Here is a 15,976-nt window from a genome sequence, read left to right on the forward strand (position 1 = left end):
AGACCTTTCTTTGCTAGGTTGAAAACAGGCACTGTAGAATGACTGACATATTTCCCCTCAGAAGAGTTCAACGTGCCTAGTCCCTAATCCTGTAATTACTTTTACATTTATTAAGAGTAAAAACACTTTCCTTGTTGTCACATGGARAAGGATGCTGAATCATGGCCTTTGCTTTATAGTCTCAATTTGTAGAGGTACTCCCATAAGCCACAAATAGTAACAGTCCTTTTWCTCTCCTTCTTAAATGAGTCTTGTATCAACACAAAAGGTTTTGAATGCAGGTTTTTACAGGAAAACAATTTTTTGTTCACAGTATTATCTCTCTGAAGGTAATGTAAAAGAACATTTTAACCATCCACTCAGTAAATATTGACTTAGCTTTTAGCCTAGCTTTTAGTTCTCCAAGTAAAAAAAAATCAAGGTATGAATTCCTATTGGATAAACTGGCAAACTCAGTTGCAAAATTCCCATTGGCTTCAATATAGATGAGGATTTCAAATAAACATTTATGTGTGTAGAATGGGCTAGTTCTGGTAATGTGGAGACTTACAGGTCAATAACAAATTAAAAAAACATCATAAATTCAGCCAAGCAGAATCACCAGAAGTTGGTTAGACTGCCACACAACTTTTTTAGCTTTCTGGTCACACACATCTTCTCCAACTGCTCTTCCTGCTAAATAAATAAACCATAAAGAAAAACGAGAAACCACCAACTAGCACCCATGTAGATTTTGTGAGGCTTGTATATAAAAATAATATATAATAAAATACTTTGTCCTCACTCAAGCACAACTGATGCCAAGGGTGAAGAATAAAATGATTAATCATTTTTTCTTTAGAAACTTGATGAAAAACCTTATTATAAATTTTATATATTCCTGTTCATACAGTGCATTCTAAAACAGTGTACATTGTTGCTGTTTTCGGTTCCRCATGCTGTCTTGCGCTTTGTAAAGTGAGATGAGCTGGCTTTCATTAGTACTGCAATAAACCCTATGCAGTTTTTACTCAGTGTATTTTGGCCACTCTATTCCCCTCCCTTTTTTGTGTCACTTGTAAGTTGATTGACAAATACTCTGTTTCATGCTTCCCCATTCTTGGCRTGCAACATCTTTAAAGATTCAAAAGAGATAGGAAAGCTAAAACGGCAACAGGTAGGTAATATAGCAGATGGCTCTGTCTCCAGTTAAACTTGCTCAGAGTAACAAACAGTAAGATTGTATTTTTTCTGCAGAGTGCAGGTGGAGAGGCTGTGAATGAAAATAAATTTCTGAACACGGACTCCAGCACAGGATCAGTGGAAACTACTGCCAAGCCATTACCATTTAAAGATCCAAACTTCATCGTAAGTATATTATTTTTACAATCTGAAATTCCAAGCTTTTCCCATAAAATGCTAGCTAGGATTCTATTTAACTATGTTCCTAGTGTAAATATTAAGAAAATCAGCTTAACGGCCAAATAAAAGGTTGACAGTTTTTAAGAAATTCACGTCATTATATTCCACGCCATGGTTCAAAGTGCACACTCTATTATAGCATGAAAATGGCACTGGTCCAGAGGCAGAATTGTTATATTAAATTCTGAAACAGAGTCAGAAAACCTGTTAGGTCCAGAAAAGTGTGGATGTTTTATGATATGGTATCTTACAAACTACCACAGYTAGAGAGGAACAATTAATACCACGAATGCAGGAATCCCATGTTCCAGTTCCTAACCAAGGCAGGATGCAAAGCAGTTGAGCTAGAAATTTGCCAGAGTCATTTGCAAGTGGCATTTTGCTCCTCTTCTGGTCCCTGAAACTCTTAACAGATTTGTGATGTCTTCTTCCAGTCATTGCTAGATTTAGAAGCAAAATGCTCTGTGCTCCCCAGAAGTCTGGCCTGCCAGCACTGAGAGTCATGTAAACACTGACAGCTGATGAAATACAGGCTCCTAAACACTCTGAGGGTTAAACTGGGAGAGAAGGTGAAGAAGATTAAGTTAGTCATTCTGGGTTTGTTTTTGATATCTTTTTATCTTGCTGTGTCAAGGCCAACCCATTGGCACACTGTACAAATGCTTTCTAGACAAGCAAACTTCTCAGATTGCTGGTCTGAAGCCAGTACTTAGAAAGAAGGATTTTATCCCAGATTTCATTCTGTATGAACAAGATACAATATCCCACAGCATATAACTTGAGTAATCGGGCAACGCACAGCTCACTAAGCACAGGTTTGGCAGGGGGTATGAAATTAATCTCTGACATGCGAGTCACTCTACATCTGCTTTGCAGACGACTTCAGTCATGAGAGGGGCATTCAAACGACCGTATACATGGCTCACTAATCCTCCAGCTAGCACCAGCATCTTTGAGAAATGGGGCTTATTGCAAAAGCTCCTTTTGTGCCTGGAGGCATCCCATGTAGCTTCCACATAGGATTTAAATATCCATGAGGCCTTGAGCTGATCCTTCAGTTCTTAGAGGGGTGTCACCATTTCCAAAGAGGCAATACTAATGTCTACATGCTTGAAATAATAATGAATGTACAGGGTTTTGGCAATTGCTGCAGAAATAATAGGCAGTTATAGTAAAAACCATGAAATTGTCCTCTGCAATACAGTAACTAATTTGAGAAGAAATGCATTGAGTTTTAATCAGCATTTCAGCATTTCATCAGTATGATCTGGTAGTAACAATTTGGATGGAATTTTGCATCTTTTCAGCCTAATTTGCMTTAACAAAAAGAAAATAAATCAAAYAGTGTCTGTCTCATATGAATGCCCAAGTTTGAACCATTAGCTTGCTGCAGAGGATAGATTTAAGAGCAGAGAAGGAGGAAGAAACGATCTTTACCTAAACTTTCTGACTAGAATTTACATCCCCTGGCAATGGGGAAGGAAAAAAAGACTTTCTGACAGCTGTGTAGAGCAATACCTACTGTACCTGCCCTACCTCCAGCTTTCTCTGAACTTTGTTTGATTCATTTGTGCTTGGCAGTCATTAGATTTTTATTGTAGGTATGTGAGGTCATGCTCAGCCCCATTCCTAGGAAGTGTAAGTTCATATAAAAACAAAAGTTGCTTTTGAAAGTACWGAGCAAAAAATTATGCAGTGATTTGGAGGCAAATTCATACAATGAATTTGAATTTGTAGTGTGGTAGTACATGTATTTTTATCTCATGTTGTAGCAGTCTCTAGTATACAATGGTCTTTAGATGACTAAGGTCTTACCCTAAGAGCAAATATTTGTTTTTATGTTTTAAATCAGATATCCATCACCAAAACCCAGTGTATCATCAGCTCATGAGAATCTTTTCTGAATATATCTTATGTCTACAAATAAAAGCTTTCTCATTGAGTCCTTCCTCTTATCATCCTCATCAGTTTAACAGGTTAATTCATAAACATTCACAGCAAAAGTATGTTTGCAGAACTTCGCTGAGTTTCAATGAGACTCATGGGGCAAGTAGCAATTATTAACAGAAATAGCAACTCCTCAATTGTAAGAACATTTTATTTTTCTGAAGTTAAGCTGTAAATCTGTGTCCTTTGATCATTTAGAAGTAGCACAGTATGTTGTGCAGCTTCTGTCTCTGGAGGGACATAAATAAATTACTCTGTAGCAATCACATTTGATAACTGAAACTGCCATTATAGTACCTGTGGCAAGCCTTCCATTAGTGTGCCTTTCAAAATGCAAAATTGTCTTGGCAGTCAACATTCTATTTATTATTCTTTTTCTATTATTCTGTCTTGTAGCCTTTGAAAGAAAAATAAAATTTCCAGAAAGTTTCTCATAGTACGCATTACATTTTGCAAGATCAGCTGTGTTTTCTACAGTCATGGATAATTTGTAAAAGARCTAGAGCTGCACCTGTAATATGGCATAAAAAAGGAGAGAGAAAATTTAGCTGTATAATCACAATTTTAGAGAACTTCATAGTAATAAGTTCTAATGCGATAGGAAGTACATACAGAATCCTGTAATCTCAGGCTAARCCTAACCACATTGATTTTCTATTTCCATGTAAAAAGCAGATTTTAATTTCCTTCAGTTAATCGGAAACATAGAAGCTTTGACACAGTCCAAAAAGCTTTGGTTTTGCTTGCAGCCAAGATTAAAGTGTACAGTATAGTAGCCTGCTGATGAAATAAGTGAGAATAACAAATGGTTCATGACAAGATGAGACRTATCAGAAAGACTATGAAATAGAAGTGTCATGCTCTGAAATAGTATTCTTTATTTCTTTTTTTCTCTAAACACCATATTTTCAATTCTAGCACTCCGGCATTGGTGGAGCAGCAGCTGGCAAGAAGAACAGAACTTGGAAGAACCTAAAACAAATTCTTGCTTCAGAAAGGGCATTGCCATGGCAACTAAATGATCCTAGCTGTAAGCTGCTTAGACGCTTTGCATGTATTTATAAATAATAGAATCCACACAAATAACTTTCTTTAAAACTAACCTAAATTATTTCATCAGTGCATGCAGAATCCTGCTTGAACAGGGTCCAGCAGTATATTCAAGATTAGTCCAATCACACACATCAGCCCTAAGTAAAAAGTAGGGGGTAACAAATAATTTGAAGTATCGTGGCAAAGTTCAAATACATTTGGGGAGAGAGTTTAATAAGGAAAATTTATCCAAACCAGATCAGAAATCCTTATTTCCATGAGATTTTGGTCACCTTTTCACTGTTTAGGAGTGAAAACTGTGTACACTGAATTGTGTACAGTCCAGAGGTCTTCTGATGGGTGGCTGCTGCTTGATTAGCTGTATTTGAGCAATTTTCAAATAGATTCTGCTAAGCCACATACCTGCAGTAGCTTAGGCCTCAGCCCAAGCTTCTATCCAGCTCCTTATCCTAGATTCTTGGGAGATTTAAATCCTACATCCCCTTTTTAGTGCAGCACAGCTGAAACTACACTATTAGCAGTGCTGATTAGCAGTCCTAGCTGGTGTACATCCACAGGAGCAGAGTTTCAGCAGTGGTCTTAATCTAGATACACTTCAAGTCTACTTGTAAAGTAGGATACTATTGAACCTAGCTGCAGGCAGAATGCAATCCTCAGATTTTATTTAAGCAAGGGGGGCCATTTCAGAACTGAGCATATGCATATACTTTTTGTYAGACTTGGTGCTTTATCCAAAAATAGCTTGCCGTTTTTTGAAGTGTTTTAGACGCAACTGTTACAGAAAAATGCAGACTACTGTGTGTTCCTGGCTATTGTAACTGACAATCTGCTGATGTTGCTATTTCTACTATGCTCTGTTTGCAACCACAAATTTACAGGATTTTTTATAAGAAGCAGGGAAGAGAAATTCAGTTTTATATTTAAAACCAGCTGTCTGTGTCTGTGGCATTAGGGCCTTCTGAATTTTGAGATGATAAGTTAGAAATTTGATATGGATGGAGTGTTTGAATTGAACATAGCATCTGAATGAGTTGCAAGTGTGATGAAAAAAGAGGRAAAAAAATAGTCAGCTACAAGATTTTTGTAAACATCCAAAATCAAGGATTTAACTACTTAAACTTACGAACTGTATCTTAAAAAATGTTTATGAATGATAATTGCTATCTAAAGGGAACCAAAGAACAGCAATTTCCAGTCTTCAGTTTAAACATTCAGACAATTTTCTAGGTCATTGACTGGGCTTAAAGTGGTACATGCTTAAAGATTTAACTGATTTAAAAGATTACTTTGCTTTTCTGGATTATAGTATTTCAGAGCTGCAGTCTTGAGCAACATTTCGTGGTCTTAACATACAGTATGCATATGATAATAGCTATTCTTTGCATGTGACACTGCAAGGGAATTCATTAAGACTTGGAAGAAATGGGCACATTTCAAATGGCTCTCACATTTTCCTTTTGAGGAGGGCTTCCTGAACTCTATTAATAGGTGAGCAGGATCAGGCTGTGATTTACAATGCTAACAGGCKAAATGTTTTCAGAGGTAATTCTGCTTCGTATTTCTTTGCTTTGGTGTTGCTAGTTAACAGAGACCTCAGAGAGGAGGCTTATATTATAGAATATGTATAAGACACTGAGTTTATGCCTTTGTTTCTCTCTAGATTTTAATATTGATGCTCCTCCTTCCTTTAAGCCTGCCAAGAAATATTCAGACATTTCAGGACTTCCAGTGAGTATTTTTTTCCTCTTAAAAATTGGTATCTCACTTTCTAGAATGAAATAGTGCTGGTACCTTGTTTTGTAAAAGATGCATGTGCTGAGGTTCCTATTCAGGCTTGGGCTTAATAATTATCCAGTGATTTAGGGACCAAACTATGGCCAAATACTGTCACTATTTCACTAATTCCTTCAGTTGTTAATAGATGTCAGGACAGACCAAATACCTTGTCCTGCCAGGTACCTCCTATGACACCACTTTCTCACCTGTAGCATCTACATTCATCCCCATAGTTTCCAATTCTTAGGATAGCTGCAGCGAAAGCTGGTAGTCCACAGTTTCCATGACTGTTAACTTTGCCAAGGTATGCCCACAATGACTGAAACTTTCCATGTTTGTCTGAGGCTGATTGATTTCATTGTATCGTATAGAGGAAGTTTTGAAAAGATGGCTCAGCAATTTTCAATTATGAGATTAGACAAAATCTTATTGTTTGGCCCCAGTTAAAAAAAACAACCCTTGTTATCATTGCTCACAAACTTTCCCTCAAACAAATCAGCCTGAAACAGACACTTGGCATAGACAGTTGAGAATTTCAAATACCCCTGTGCTTCAGAGCTGGAAGTTGGAGTTTGGCAGATGTATAGCCTGTGTGTCACAGATGGGCTCTTTTAYGTGTTTTTGTTAAAGAAAAAGGAGGAAGTGAAAAAAAACCCAAACTACATTTGAYTTAAGATACAGTGTGCATATGCTCCAGAAAATCTTGGTGGTTACAATTTGGTGCCTGAATTCCCCAAAATTCTGTTGGCATAAAACAGGAGTAAAGTCATTGAATTCTGCCCAACAAAATTTTTGTATCTGCTGCTGAAACTATTTCTATGTTACATGAATAATTTGACTTAAAACAAAACAGGTGTTAGTAACAGCATACCTTTTCCCTTTTCACCTTCAGCCCCAAGTGATTTATTTTGCAGAAGCCTGTGCATTTCTTGGAATTGAAATGAGTGGGAATGTTGTATTTTGGAGTGAAGAAATGCTTGTGTAATTGTTACACTAAGTAGCTACAATAATGAAAATTTTGTAACGTCAAAGAGCCTCAGACAGAATTTCTGTGTCACCCCAGTTTAATCTGTTTCTCACCCACAGCGCACTAGCCCACCTTCACAGGCTTGATATCACTTTAAAGGTACATAATTGTTATGCTGATGCAGGTTAGCATACCACCTTGCATTCTGTACACTCAATTAGGCAAAAATTCCTCATTAGGACACAAAATGGATGAGCACTTAACTAAGAGCAGCCTTGTAATAGATACTCAGTGTAAGGCATCAAAGAATAGCTATAGCACCAACTATAATCCTCCACRTCCTAGCATGTGATCTTGATTTGGTACCGTATGTTTTCTTAAACTTTATTTTTTAAGTAATACATTTAAATAAAGCACTTAGGAGGTGGCACGTGTCCAGCCTGTGCCTCTGAATGTGGTTTGGAAAGGAGTGAATTGCTCAGATAAAGGCTGATAACCCTTGGTGTTCAAGATGGAGTGGGAAACAACGTCTCCCTCCCAGATGAACTGGCAGACAGTAAATGGAAGAGAATGCTCATAAACCCAGGAAAGGTAATTCCCTCCAGCCAGGCAGACCTCTGCTGGAACCAAGGAACCAAATAATGCTTTCCAGCACTAACCTTTGATGTATTTCAAAACTAATCTGTCATTGCACCTATAGTGAGCTGATGATGCAGGATATAGATGTGARTGGTGACCACGTCCCTACTAGCTAAGGGTCAGTTAAACTGTTGAAAATTCTCTCAATTCCTCAGCTTTTCTTTACCAGCACATCTTTTCCATCAGTGATTTATGTACTATAACTATTTTAGCTCAGTACAGATACTCTCTATACAAATCTATTCAGTGCTGCTTTTGTTTTCTTTTCTTTCCACTTTTTTTTCCTTAATTTTCCATCCTCTAATTGCATTGTGAGTCAAGTTGCCTATTTTACCTCACCTGCAAAGTTTCTCCAGACTATGATAAAATGACCACATTTTTTAAAAAAAACCATTTTTTAATTAAAATAACTCTGTGTGTCCTTTAAATTGCTAGGCTGGAAATGTTTCATAAGAAGCACTAAATATGCTTTCAAGATCATTTCCTAGTAGGAGGATATGTGGGACAATAGAATATTGCAGAAATGCAGTATTAGAAAAATGTCCCTGTATTTTCTGTGTAAAATAGAAAAGCATTTTTTWAAGAATATATTTTCTATGGGAATGCTAGATTCCCCATGGAGGAAAAAAATTCCTTAGCATTACCCATTTAGGGAAGAATTAAATTGTCTAGGAGGTACAAAAAGAGAAGTGTATTAAAACATTCTCAATCAGCATACTTGCTCACATATTAGATGCYGCAATTAAATTCTACTGATCCTCTTCTCTTTTTGTGTGTAACACAAATGGAATTAAATTTACCAGTGGTCTCAGTAGAGCAGCCAATTTATATTTGTAAGGCAGCCTAGAATTCAAAAGATATTTTCTACTATATTGACACTGCAAAATAAGATTTCCAAACCAGCAAGATGAGTATTTAGGTATATTAACATATAAAACAGAGTAATTTATCGTAAAACACATTAAAAAAAAACCCAAACCTTCAAATGTTTATATTTCTCTTCCTTTTCTGAAAATGGATCAGCCCTGTTGCTATAGAAACAGATTGAGATAGCTAGTTTATTGTATTTTAAGASCATGTGTCTATGGCCTTTGACTTAGTTTTTAAACATGACAGAGGTTTTTCTTAGCAAAATCATCCTAATTTAATATTTCAATCTCTTTAATTATTGAMGTATTGGTAAAGTTTGTTTTCAGGCTGAATTTATGGCATGAATGACTGCCTACCTACCATACGTTAATGTCTGCAAACAGTACAGCTCAATACAAAATACCAAAAYAGTGAAGAACTGCCATAATATTTTAACCTAGATCAGTACACAATATAAATTGCAGATACTCTTTGGTTATTTTATTACAGAATCGTGCACATTTGAAAAGCAGTCTAATTGCTTAGCTTTTTCTTACATGAGGCCAGATAAAGTGTGAAATAAAAGTATATTTATACCTGCTGTAAACATGGGGTTACCACCAGGGATAAATTTACTCCTAATGTTCTAACTTTGCCATTTGTTTGACACTTAATTGATGGCTTGAACTGTTAGCTGACTACATGTAATTAGCCTGGTGTCATTTCTTTGTAAAGAAAATCAAGCYACAAATAACACTAAATTTTCTAGTCATATCAGAGCAAGTGACTAGCTGGATTGTTACCATGGTCAACAGGTAACAGTTATATTTTCCAACATAAAAATGTAGAGAGCTCTGCACAATAACTGTGGCAATATTCCAGCTCTTCCTGGCCTTTTCTACTTTCAGTAACAACATCTTGAGGGATCTCAACTGCTTGTGCCTTGCAGCCTGCCACCATCTCGTGTTAAAGAAAGGCACGGAAGACACTTTTGGAGCCTTGGCAGGCACTTGGTAATCCTATGCCGAACAGGCAGTGATTCTCCTGGAGGCTGAAGGTGGAGAGGCAATCCCCTGGTGCCTGCCTTCTCCCAGTGCAGCCTCCTGGCCTACCCCTGAGCTCAGCTGAGCTCCAGGTTTCTGTAGCAATAAGGGGACAGGATAGAAGGAAACTGGCACTGCTCCCAGGCACCCAGGGTCCAAATATAGCAAAGGATACAAGCGTAGCCCAGGGTGAGCTGGCCAGGCTGCTATCCTGAAAGCAGGCATCTGCAGCAAAACACAGCACTGGGTTCAAATCTCTTATCAGTTCAGTCACAGAACCATAAGCTGAGACTCCCTAGCTTTAACAACCATTTTAAAGTAAATTAAAAGCTAAGTTGTATGCAGCAAGARAAAGGCAGTCCAAAGCTATCAGAGCACCCATAATTCAGCCTCTTTGTGGGTAATTTATTGGCAGCAGCCTGATTCTTTGGAGAGCTGCCTTGAGAGAGACTGCACAGGCACAGAGTTGCTAGGGTGAGTTTAGAGAGTTGAGGAATTTCTTTTGCRCTGTGTTTTATAGGAAACTTATTTCAGCCCCCTGTTATGTTTAATGCATTTCTAATGTGATTTTATAGGGGTCTGTTAACTTCTCATAAGTTCTGRCATGAGGAGAAAGAAAATAAAGACAGACTTGTGGCCACATGGTAGAACAGCAGTGCTGCTACTAGGAAGAGAAACTCGCTGTTTTGTGGTCTTGTAATTAAGACACTCATTTTACTATTATGGTTAAAAATTTTATTTGAATAGTGTCTCTACCACTGTTTMTTTTTCAGGCAAATTACACAGATCCACAGAGCAAGCTAAGGTTTAGTACTATCGAAGAATTTGCCTATATTCGGATGCTCCCTTCAGATGTGGTTACTGGATACCTGGCTCTAAGAAAAGCAACAAGTATTGTTTCCTGAAGAGACTAAATATTGTTCTACGTATTGCATATGAATAGTGCTCATTTGGAGTATCATAATGGAAACTGACTGTGRGACTGAGGTTCTCTTAAACTATCCATGGATTTTTACATCTGGAAGWAGTTGACAATACATGCATTTGAAGAACATGTGGATTTAATTTTCATAAATGCTGATATTTGTTAGTTTGCCAATTTGTTAGCAATTTGGTTTGGTGAACAGAATAACTTAGACCTTAAGGATATGTATCTGTACCATAATGTCTCATTTATGTTAATTTCTGTAAAGACAGGATTTCATCTCCACCCTGTATATTTTATRTAGTACCCTGACTCAGAAGAAACTGTCATTTGAATTAAGGAAAAGGTAACAAGATATCCAGATGTCTAAACCTGCCTTACCAGATGTGCTTGCCTCTTGGCTATGAAGCTTGTCCTGTCTGTAAAACGAAGCTAAAATATCCAGCAAGTGATGCTATTGCAATGACTTTTTAGGGTTCTGTGGTGCTGTGAAAATGAAGACCTYCACACAAATGTTTGTATTGAAATAACTGCCAACAAAAATAAAGTTGGACTCAAACTTGCTTGTAAAATATCCTCATGAGTATGTGTAACAGGATCCAATCAAATCACCAGGTAACTCTTAATCATGACATTTTGCAGTTTTTGAGTGCTTCATTTCACAACCTGACTATTCTTCTACCTTTTCTAGTTATTACAACATTTGTACTAATTATATGAAAAAGGTACTAATTTCCCAGATGTTTAAAAAGGATCCTAAGAAGCAGGAGTTCCACTGTCCTTTGGCATTCTGACACACAGATGGCTCTCAGCAAGGCAAGACCTTCTACATTAGAACACTGAACTTARCACCCTGAGACACCAAAAGAATAAYTGAGAGCAACTGAACACTGTCACTTTAGAAGAAGGAGACTGGAAGAGAGTTTGAACTTCGCTGAGGGGATGGCTGGGCTGACACATCCATGCCAAAATGCCAACATAATAATGACCTTGTCTTCCTGGAACTAAGTCTAGAGGCAAGGGGGCAAAGGGTTTTCCACCTGTTCTTTCCTTCTGTCCCCTTTCTTGTGACAAGCTGCTGATTTGATGTCTTCTCAYTTCTTTGTCCCAGCCTTAAACTCTTGCTAGGTTTTAATCTGGGCTCCAAGTTCAGGCTCAACTCTGTTCCTAGCCCCCAGTCACACAGCCTTTACTCCCACACTCCATCAACTGTCCTGGCGGTGGCACTGGAATTGGCTGCTACACAAGTTAGCATTTGCTGTGGGATTCTCTTTTCCTGTGTGCAAGCTGCCAGGTGGAAGACTCGTACCACAGCGTGTTAGTCCTGCACTCCCCAGCTCCCTGGGGACATGAAGAGCTGTGCATGGGACAGCACTCCTGACCCAGCCAGCTCCACCATGGACATCGGGATCTTGTACAAGGTACACTCTTCCCTTTGCCTGCACAAGCAGCACACAGCAGTGACTAGTTAATGTTTAAGCTGTGCTTTGAATGCATGTTTATATAGATTTGACAATAATTAAGATCAAWTTTTTTCTGATTGAAAGAAAAAAATGTGCAGTGTTATTAATGCTAGTTTAATTTCAGCTCCAAAACTGGAAAAACAATAATGGGACACATTGTTTAATGAAAGTCAGTGGGACTCATTCCTCAGTTTTTATGATCTAATATTGCCAAAAAAAAATTCTAAGAGTCTTTGACATGTTTACAATAGATCCTTCAAAGCCCCAGATATGTGGTAATGCCACGACTATATCACAGTACAAACAAGAGTAAGACAGGATATCTCTCTGCATGCCAGCAAGCATCCAAGCCACATTCTCATTGCATCGAGTTTTATGRTGGATATTTTTAACTTGCATTACATACTGAACATGTGTTTATAAGATAAGCCTAACACTGATATGAAAAGGAAACACACAGAACTGCTGTAAGATCATTTTTGTTTTAAATAAGCACACAGCAGCTCAGAAAATCAATTTCACAAGCGTGTTCTCTCCCACAAATATTTTTAACATTCTTTGGGAATGACTGTGTAGGAGCCCAGGCTCCTCCACCATCAGAAGTGCTCCATGCACTCCTGCACTCTATATTAAGATGTTGCTTCTCAGCTTATTTCTCCCATGCAGTGTTTATAAATTCTGTTTTCAAAATCTAAGTGTCTTGCTGAATAAATCAGCATTAGAAAAGCCAATATATCTTAAATTTGGCAAAAACATTAGTGACTCTTCTCTCTATGTTCTGTGTCCATATGATGGCTATCAGATTCCCTTTTCTTCCCTTCCTTGTTTCTGCCTTCATTGGCCTTGTTTCCTAGTCAGTAGCACCTCCSTTTTACTCACTAGGTTGTGCAGTGGTCAAGCCAAGAGTGATGAATCAGCCACCAGCACCGTTCAGCATTACATCAATCAACAACAGTTTGCTATGTGGAACAATCAAGCCAGATTTGTTTTAGCAGGAAGCTGAGGACAGARCAGATCAAGTGGCCAACATGTGTGATGGCATTCTGTCCCTCTGGGTTCCTTTTGAAAACAGCTCGTGAACCTGCTGCTCTCATCAGTGCTTTCTATGAGAGAACTGAGCAGTACTCCCTTGCTGTATATAAGAGAAAGTATGGATAAGTGAAAAGCTTATCTGTGCCCCAGAGTGGTTTTAAAATGTTTTATTGACAGCTTTAGAAGAAGTGAAAATTGAGAAGTAYATTTATATGTAAAAGTACTTACAGGATATTATGTAGATAAACATGCRTAAGTTGAATTTAAATTGAAAAGAGGACAAAAGAAAAGCATTTGAAAAGAGAAGCAGCAATGAATACCATGTCATACTCAGGGAGAATGTGTTTTGGCTAAAAGTACTGCCRTATCTCTAAAGCAGAAAGCCAGCAGTCAGGGTGAGGACTAATCTGTTAGAGTACAACCATTACTGTCCGGGAAGTATCACCTGAGAGAATTAYTTAACACAGACCATGGAGGCCTTCTGCCTCACGTGCATTTGCGATGTCCCCCTGTCAGGAATTACAGCACACCAGTTGCTCAGTGCCCACAGAAATCYCACTGACATTAATGAGATGTGAGCKTGTCCAGCAACTCTCAAGGTGTGGTCCAACTGGCAAAGCTTCAGCCTTAGTCTTTCTGGCAGGTGGAAAGCRCATTTTCCATGCCTCATTTGCCCTATCCCAGAGGCCAAGCTCCTGTTTTCCTGTGCAGCTACCTGCCCAACACACACCACAGTCCAGCAAACACTGCAGATGGGGGGTTGTCTCCAGCCTATTATGGGGTTTCTTACTTTTATTGAAGACTGCAGTAGCTTGTATTTACACTACACTTTGGGTGGATCTGCTTGCTCCCAAAGGCCAGGACAAAGCAGACAACTGTTGGCCCCAGCACAGCAGAACCAGTGGAGCTGAAATGTGTACTGTGGCCTAAACCCTTGTGCTGCTTGTGCTGGGATAGGGGCTGGACCACAGGGGGTCAGGGACTGTGGAGACAGCTGCTCCCAAGGGAAGGGGTCTGCTGGGAGGAATGAAGCAATCAACAGCTGCAGTTGCTGACTCCTCACTCTTTAGTGGGTGGGAAAGCAGGGTGCTGGAGCTGCGGGGTTCTTCCCTTGATTATTCACTGCTTTTTCCAACAGCAGGTGTGTGCCCATGGAAACTTCCTGCCCCAGCCCTTCCCTCTGCTGCATCTGAAGCAGAAATGGCCTTGGCCCTACATCCTGGAAAGCTGCAAAATTCAATTCAGAGAGGCCTTGGGCCAGCACATTTTGGAGCCCCTCCATTTCACTTTCCTGTATTTCCTGGCTTTCTCCCACCATAGCATTCTGAATCCCTATGGAATTGCTCTGTATGGGCTTCCAGGAAAGACAGGAGTTGCAGTCACACTCAGGAGATGCCTTAATCTCCTTTGACAGAGGAAAATGAAGGTAAGCAAAGGGGAGGGTTTTTACTGGTGAAAAATGTCAAACTAAAAATTGTGTAGTATAATCTTAAAAAGGTTTTTCCAAGTCCATCCTGTTRAGAAAAAAATCTTGGAAAGCATGAATGCAATCATTTTCCTGAAGGGCTAAGTAATCTTTAATAGATTCATACAACAATAATTTATTACTAGACAACTTTCCAATGGATTTTAAGGCGTCTTACAATCTCTCACAATGTGCGTGGCTTACATTCTCAAATAGCACACAGTTTTTCTAAATCATTTCRAGCAAGAAGACTTTCACAGACTTGATGTCAGATTCTGGGGGGAAAACCCTGACTCAGTGCTCTTWTAAAGAAGAGCAAAGTGGTAGCTGTGTTGTTATTGAACATTCAGTCATGCTATGATGGCCATACCACTAATAGATACATCACAGAAGTTYCTTTATATTTCTCTTATTTAATATGGGTCTCCCAATGAAAGACYGCTTTGTTGGCAAGTGGATGGGTGGAACATGGTAAAATAATATATCTTCAGGCAAGAAAAACATTTTGKTTTAAGTCCATTTGGTATCTGTTAAGTCTTGCTTGACTTGTTTTTGTATTACCTAAGAAGCTTAACAAACCCAGTATTTTCAGGTGATTACACCACTGTAAATCACAGCCTACAAACAGCAATAGCACTGAGCTCTTGGGAGAGATAATAACAATAACTAACAAACACTGTTTAAACTACTGTAGCAGTTTGRTAGTGCCTCTGTAATTGCACATGGTTTATGACCTTTGAAGTCACAAGTGCATAGACCATTGCTGTCTCTGATGCTGTACTCTAAAATCAATAATCTGTACACAAAATGTGTGGTACTAGTGGACTAGACAGTAAGGTGGTGCCTGGGCTGGCTGTGGTTACCRTCTATCAGTGTGTTCTGCTCTGGGCAAGAGCTGCCCTCAGTTATTGCATGCTGACTGCTGTGGCTCTGCAGCTTGACTCCAGCGCACCCACCACTGCACCCCAGAAAACAGCATCTGGCTCATGGACTACCTGAAATCCTCTCCAACGTCCCCAAACTGGGATGTGAAAACTGTTCTGCTCTCAAGTGAAGAAATAATTTACAAGTCAGAGCCTATGTGAACAGTGTCACTTTACTCTGCAAGTCTTGAACCCAAAGCATGGTGTGGGTACTTCTGTTTCAGAGCAGATCATACACAAGCAAGTTCTCAGCATCAGGTTTTGGAGTTTCTGAACACAGCTGCCTACCTGTGCATGGGAAGAAAGTGTTTGCTGCCTCATCATATTGAAATACATGGTGTGTGTGTGCATTCATGCCACTGTACAGATGTGACAGATGTGCAGCAATAAACCCTTGTGAGGCAACCCTGGTCTGCTTGGCTGATACCTGGTGTGAGCTGGGCACTGAGCAAGCAAGGGTGATAGGGAGCTCTGAATTTTTGCTGTGATCCCA

General features: G+C 39.0%; 1 protein-coding gene across 1 annotated transcript in view; it reads left to right on the forward strand.

Annotated features, from left to right (window-relative positions):
* The window catches only part of INO80C (INO80 complex subunit C), a 32,988-nt gene extending 21,452 nt beyond the window's left edge, over positions 1–11,536 (forward strand). The window contains exons 2-5 of the mRNA XM_057371034.1: positions 1,237–1,347; positions 4,267–4,378; positions 6,062–6,129; positions 10,449–11,536. Of these exons, the coding sequence (XP_057227017.1) occupies positions 1,237–1,347; positions 4,267–4,378; positions 6,062–6,129; positions 10,449–10,580 (423 nt within the window). The 3' untranslated portion in view covers positions 10,581–11,536. The remainder of the gene's footprint in view (positions 1–1,236; positions 1,348–4,266; positions 4,379–6,061; positions 6,130–10,448) is intronic.
* Positions 11,537–15,976: the final 4,440 nt, after the last annotated feature.

This window comes from Malurus melanocephalus, unplaced genomic scaffold, assembly GCF_030028575.1.
Source record: "Malurus melanocephalus ecotype Western Australia unplaced genomic scaffold, MMel_1.1 scaffold_138, whole genome shotgun sequence".
Classification (NCBI taxonomy): domain Eukaryota; kingdom Metazoa; phylum Chordata; class Aves; order Passeriformes; family Maluridae; genus Malurus; species Malurus melanocephalus.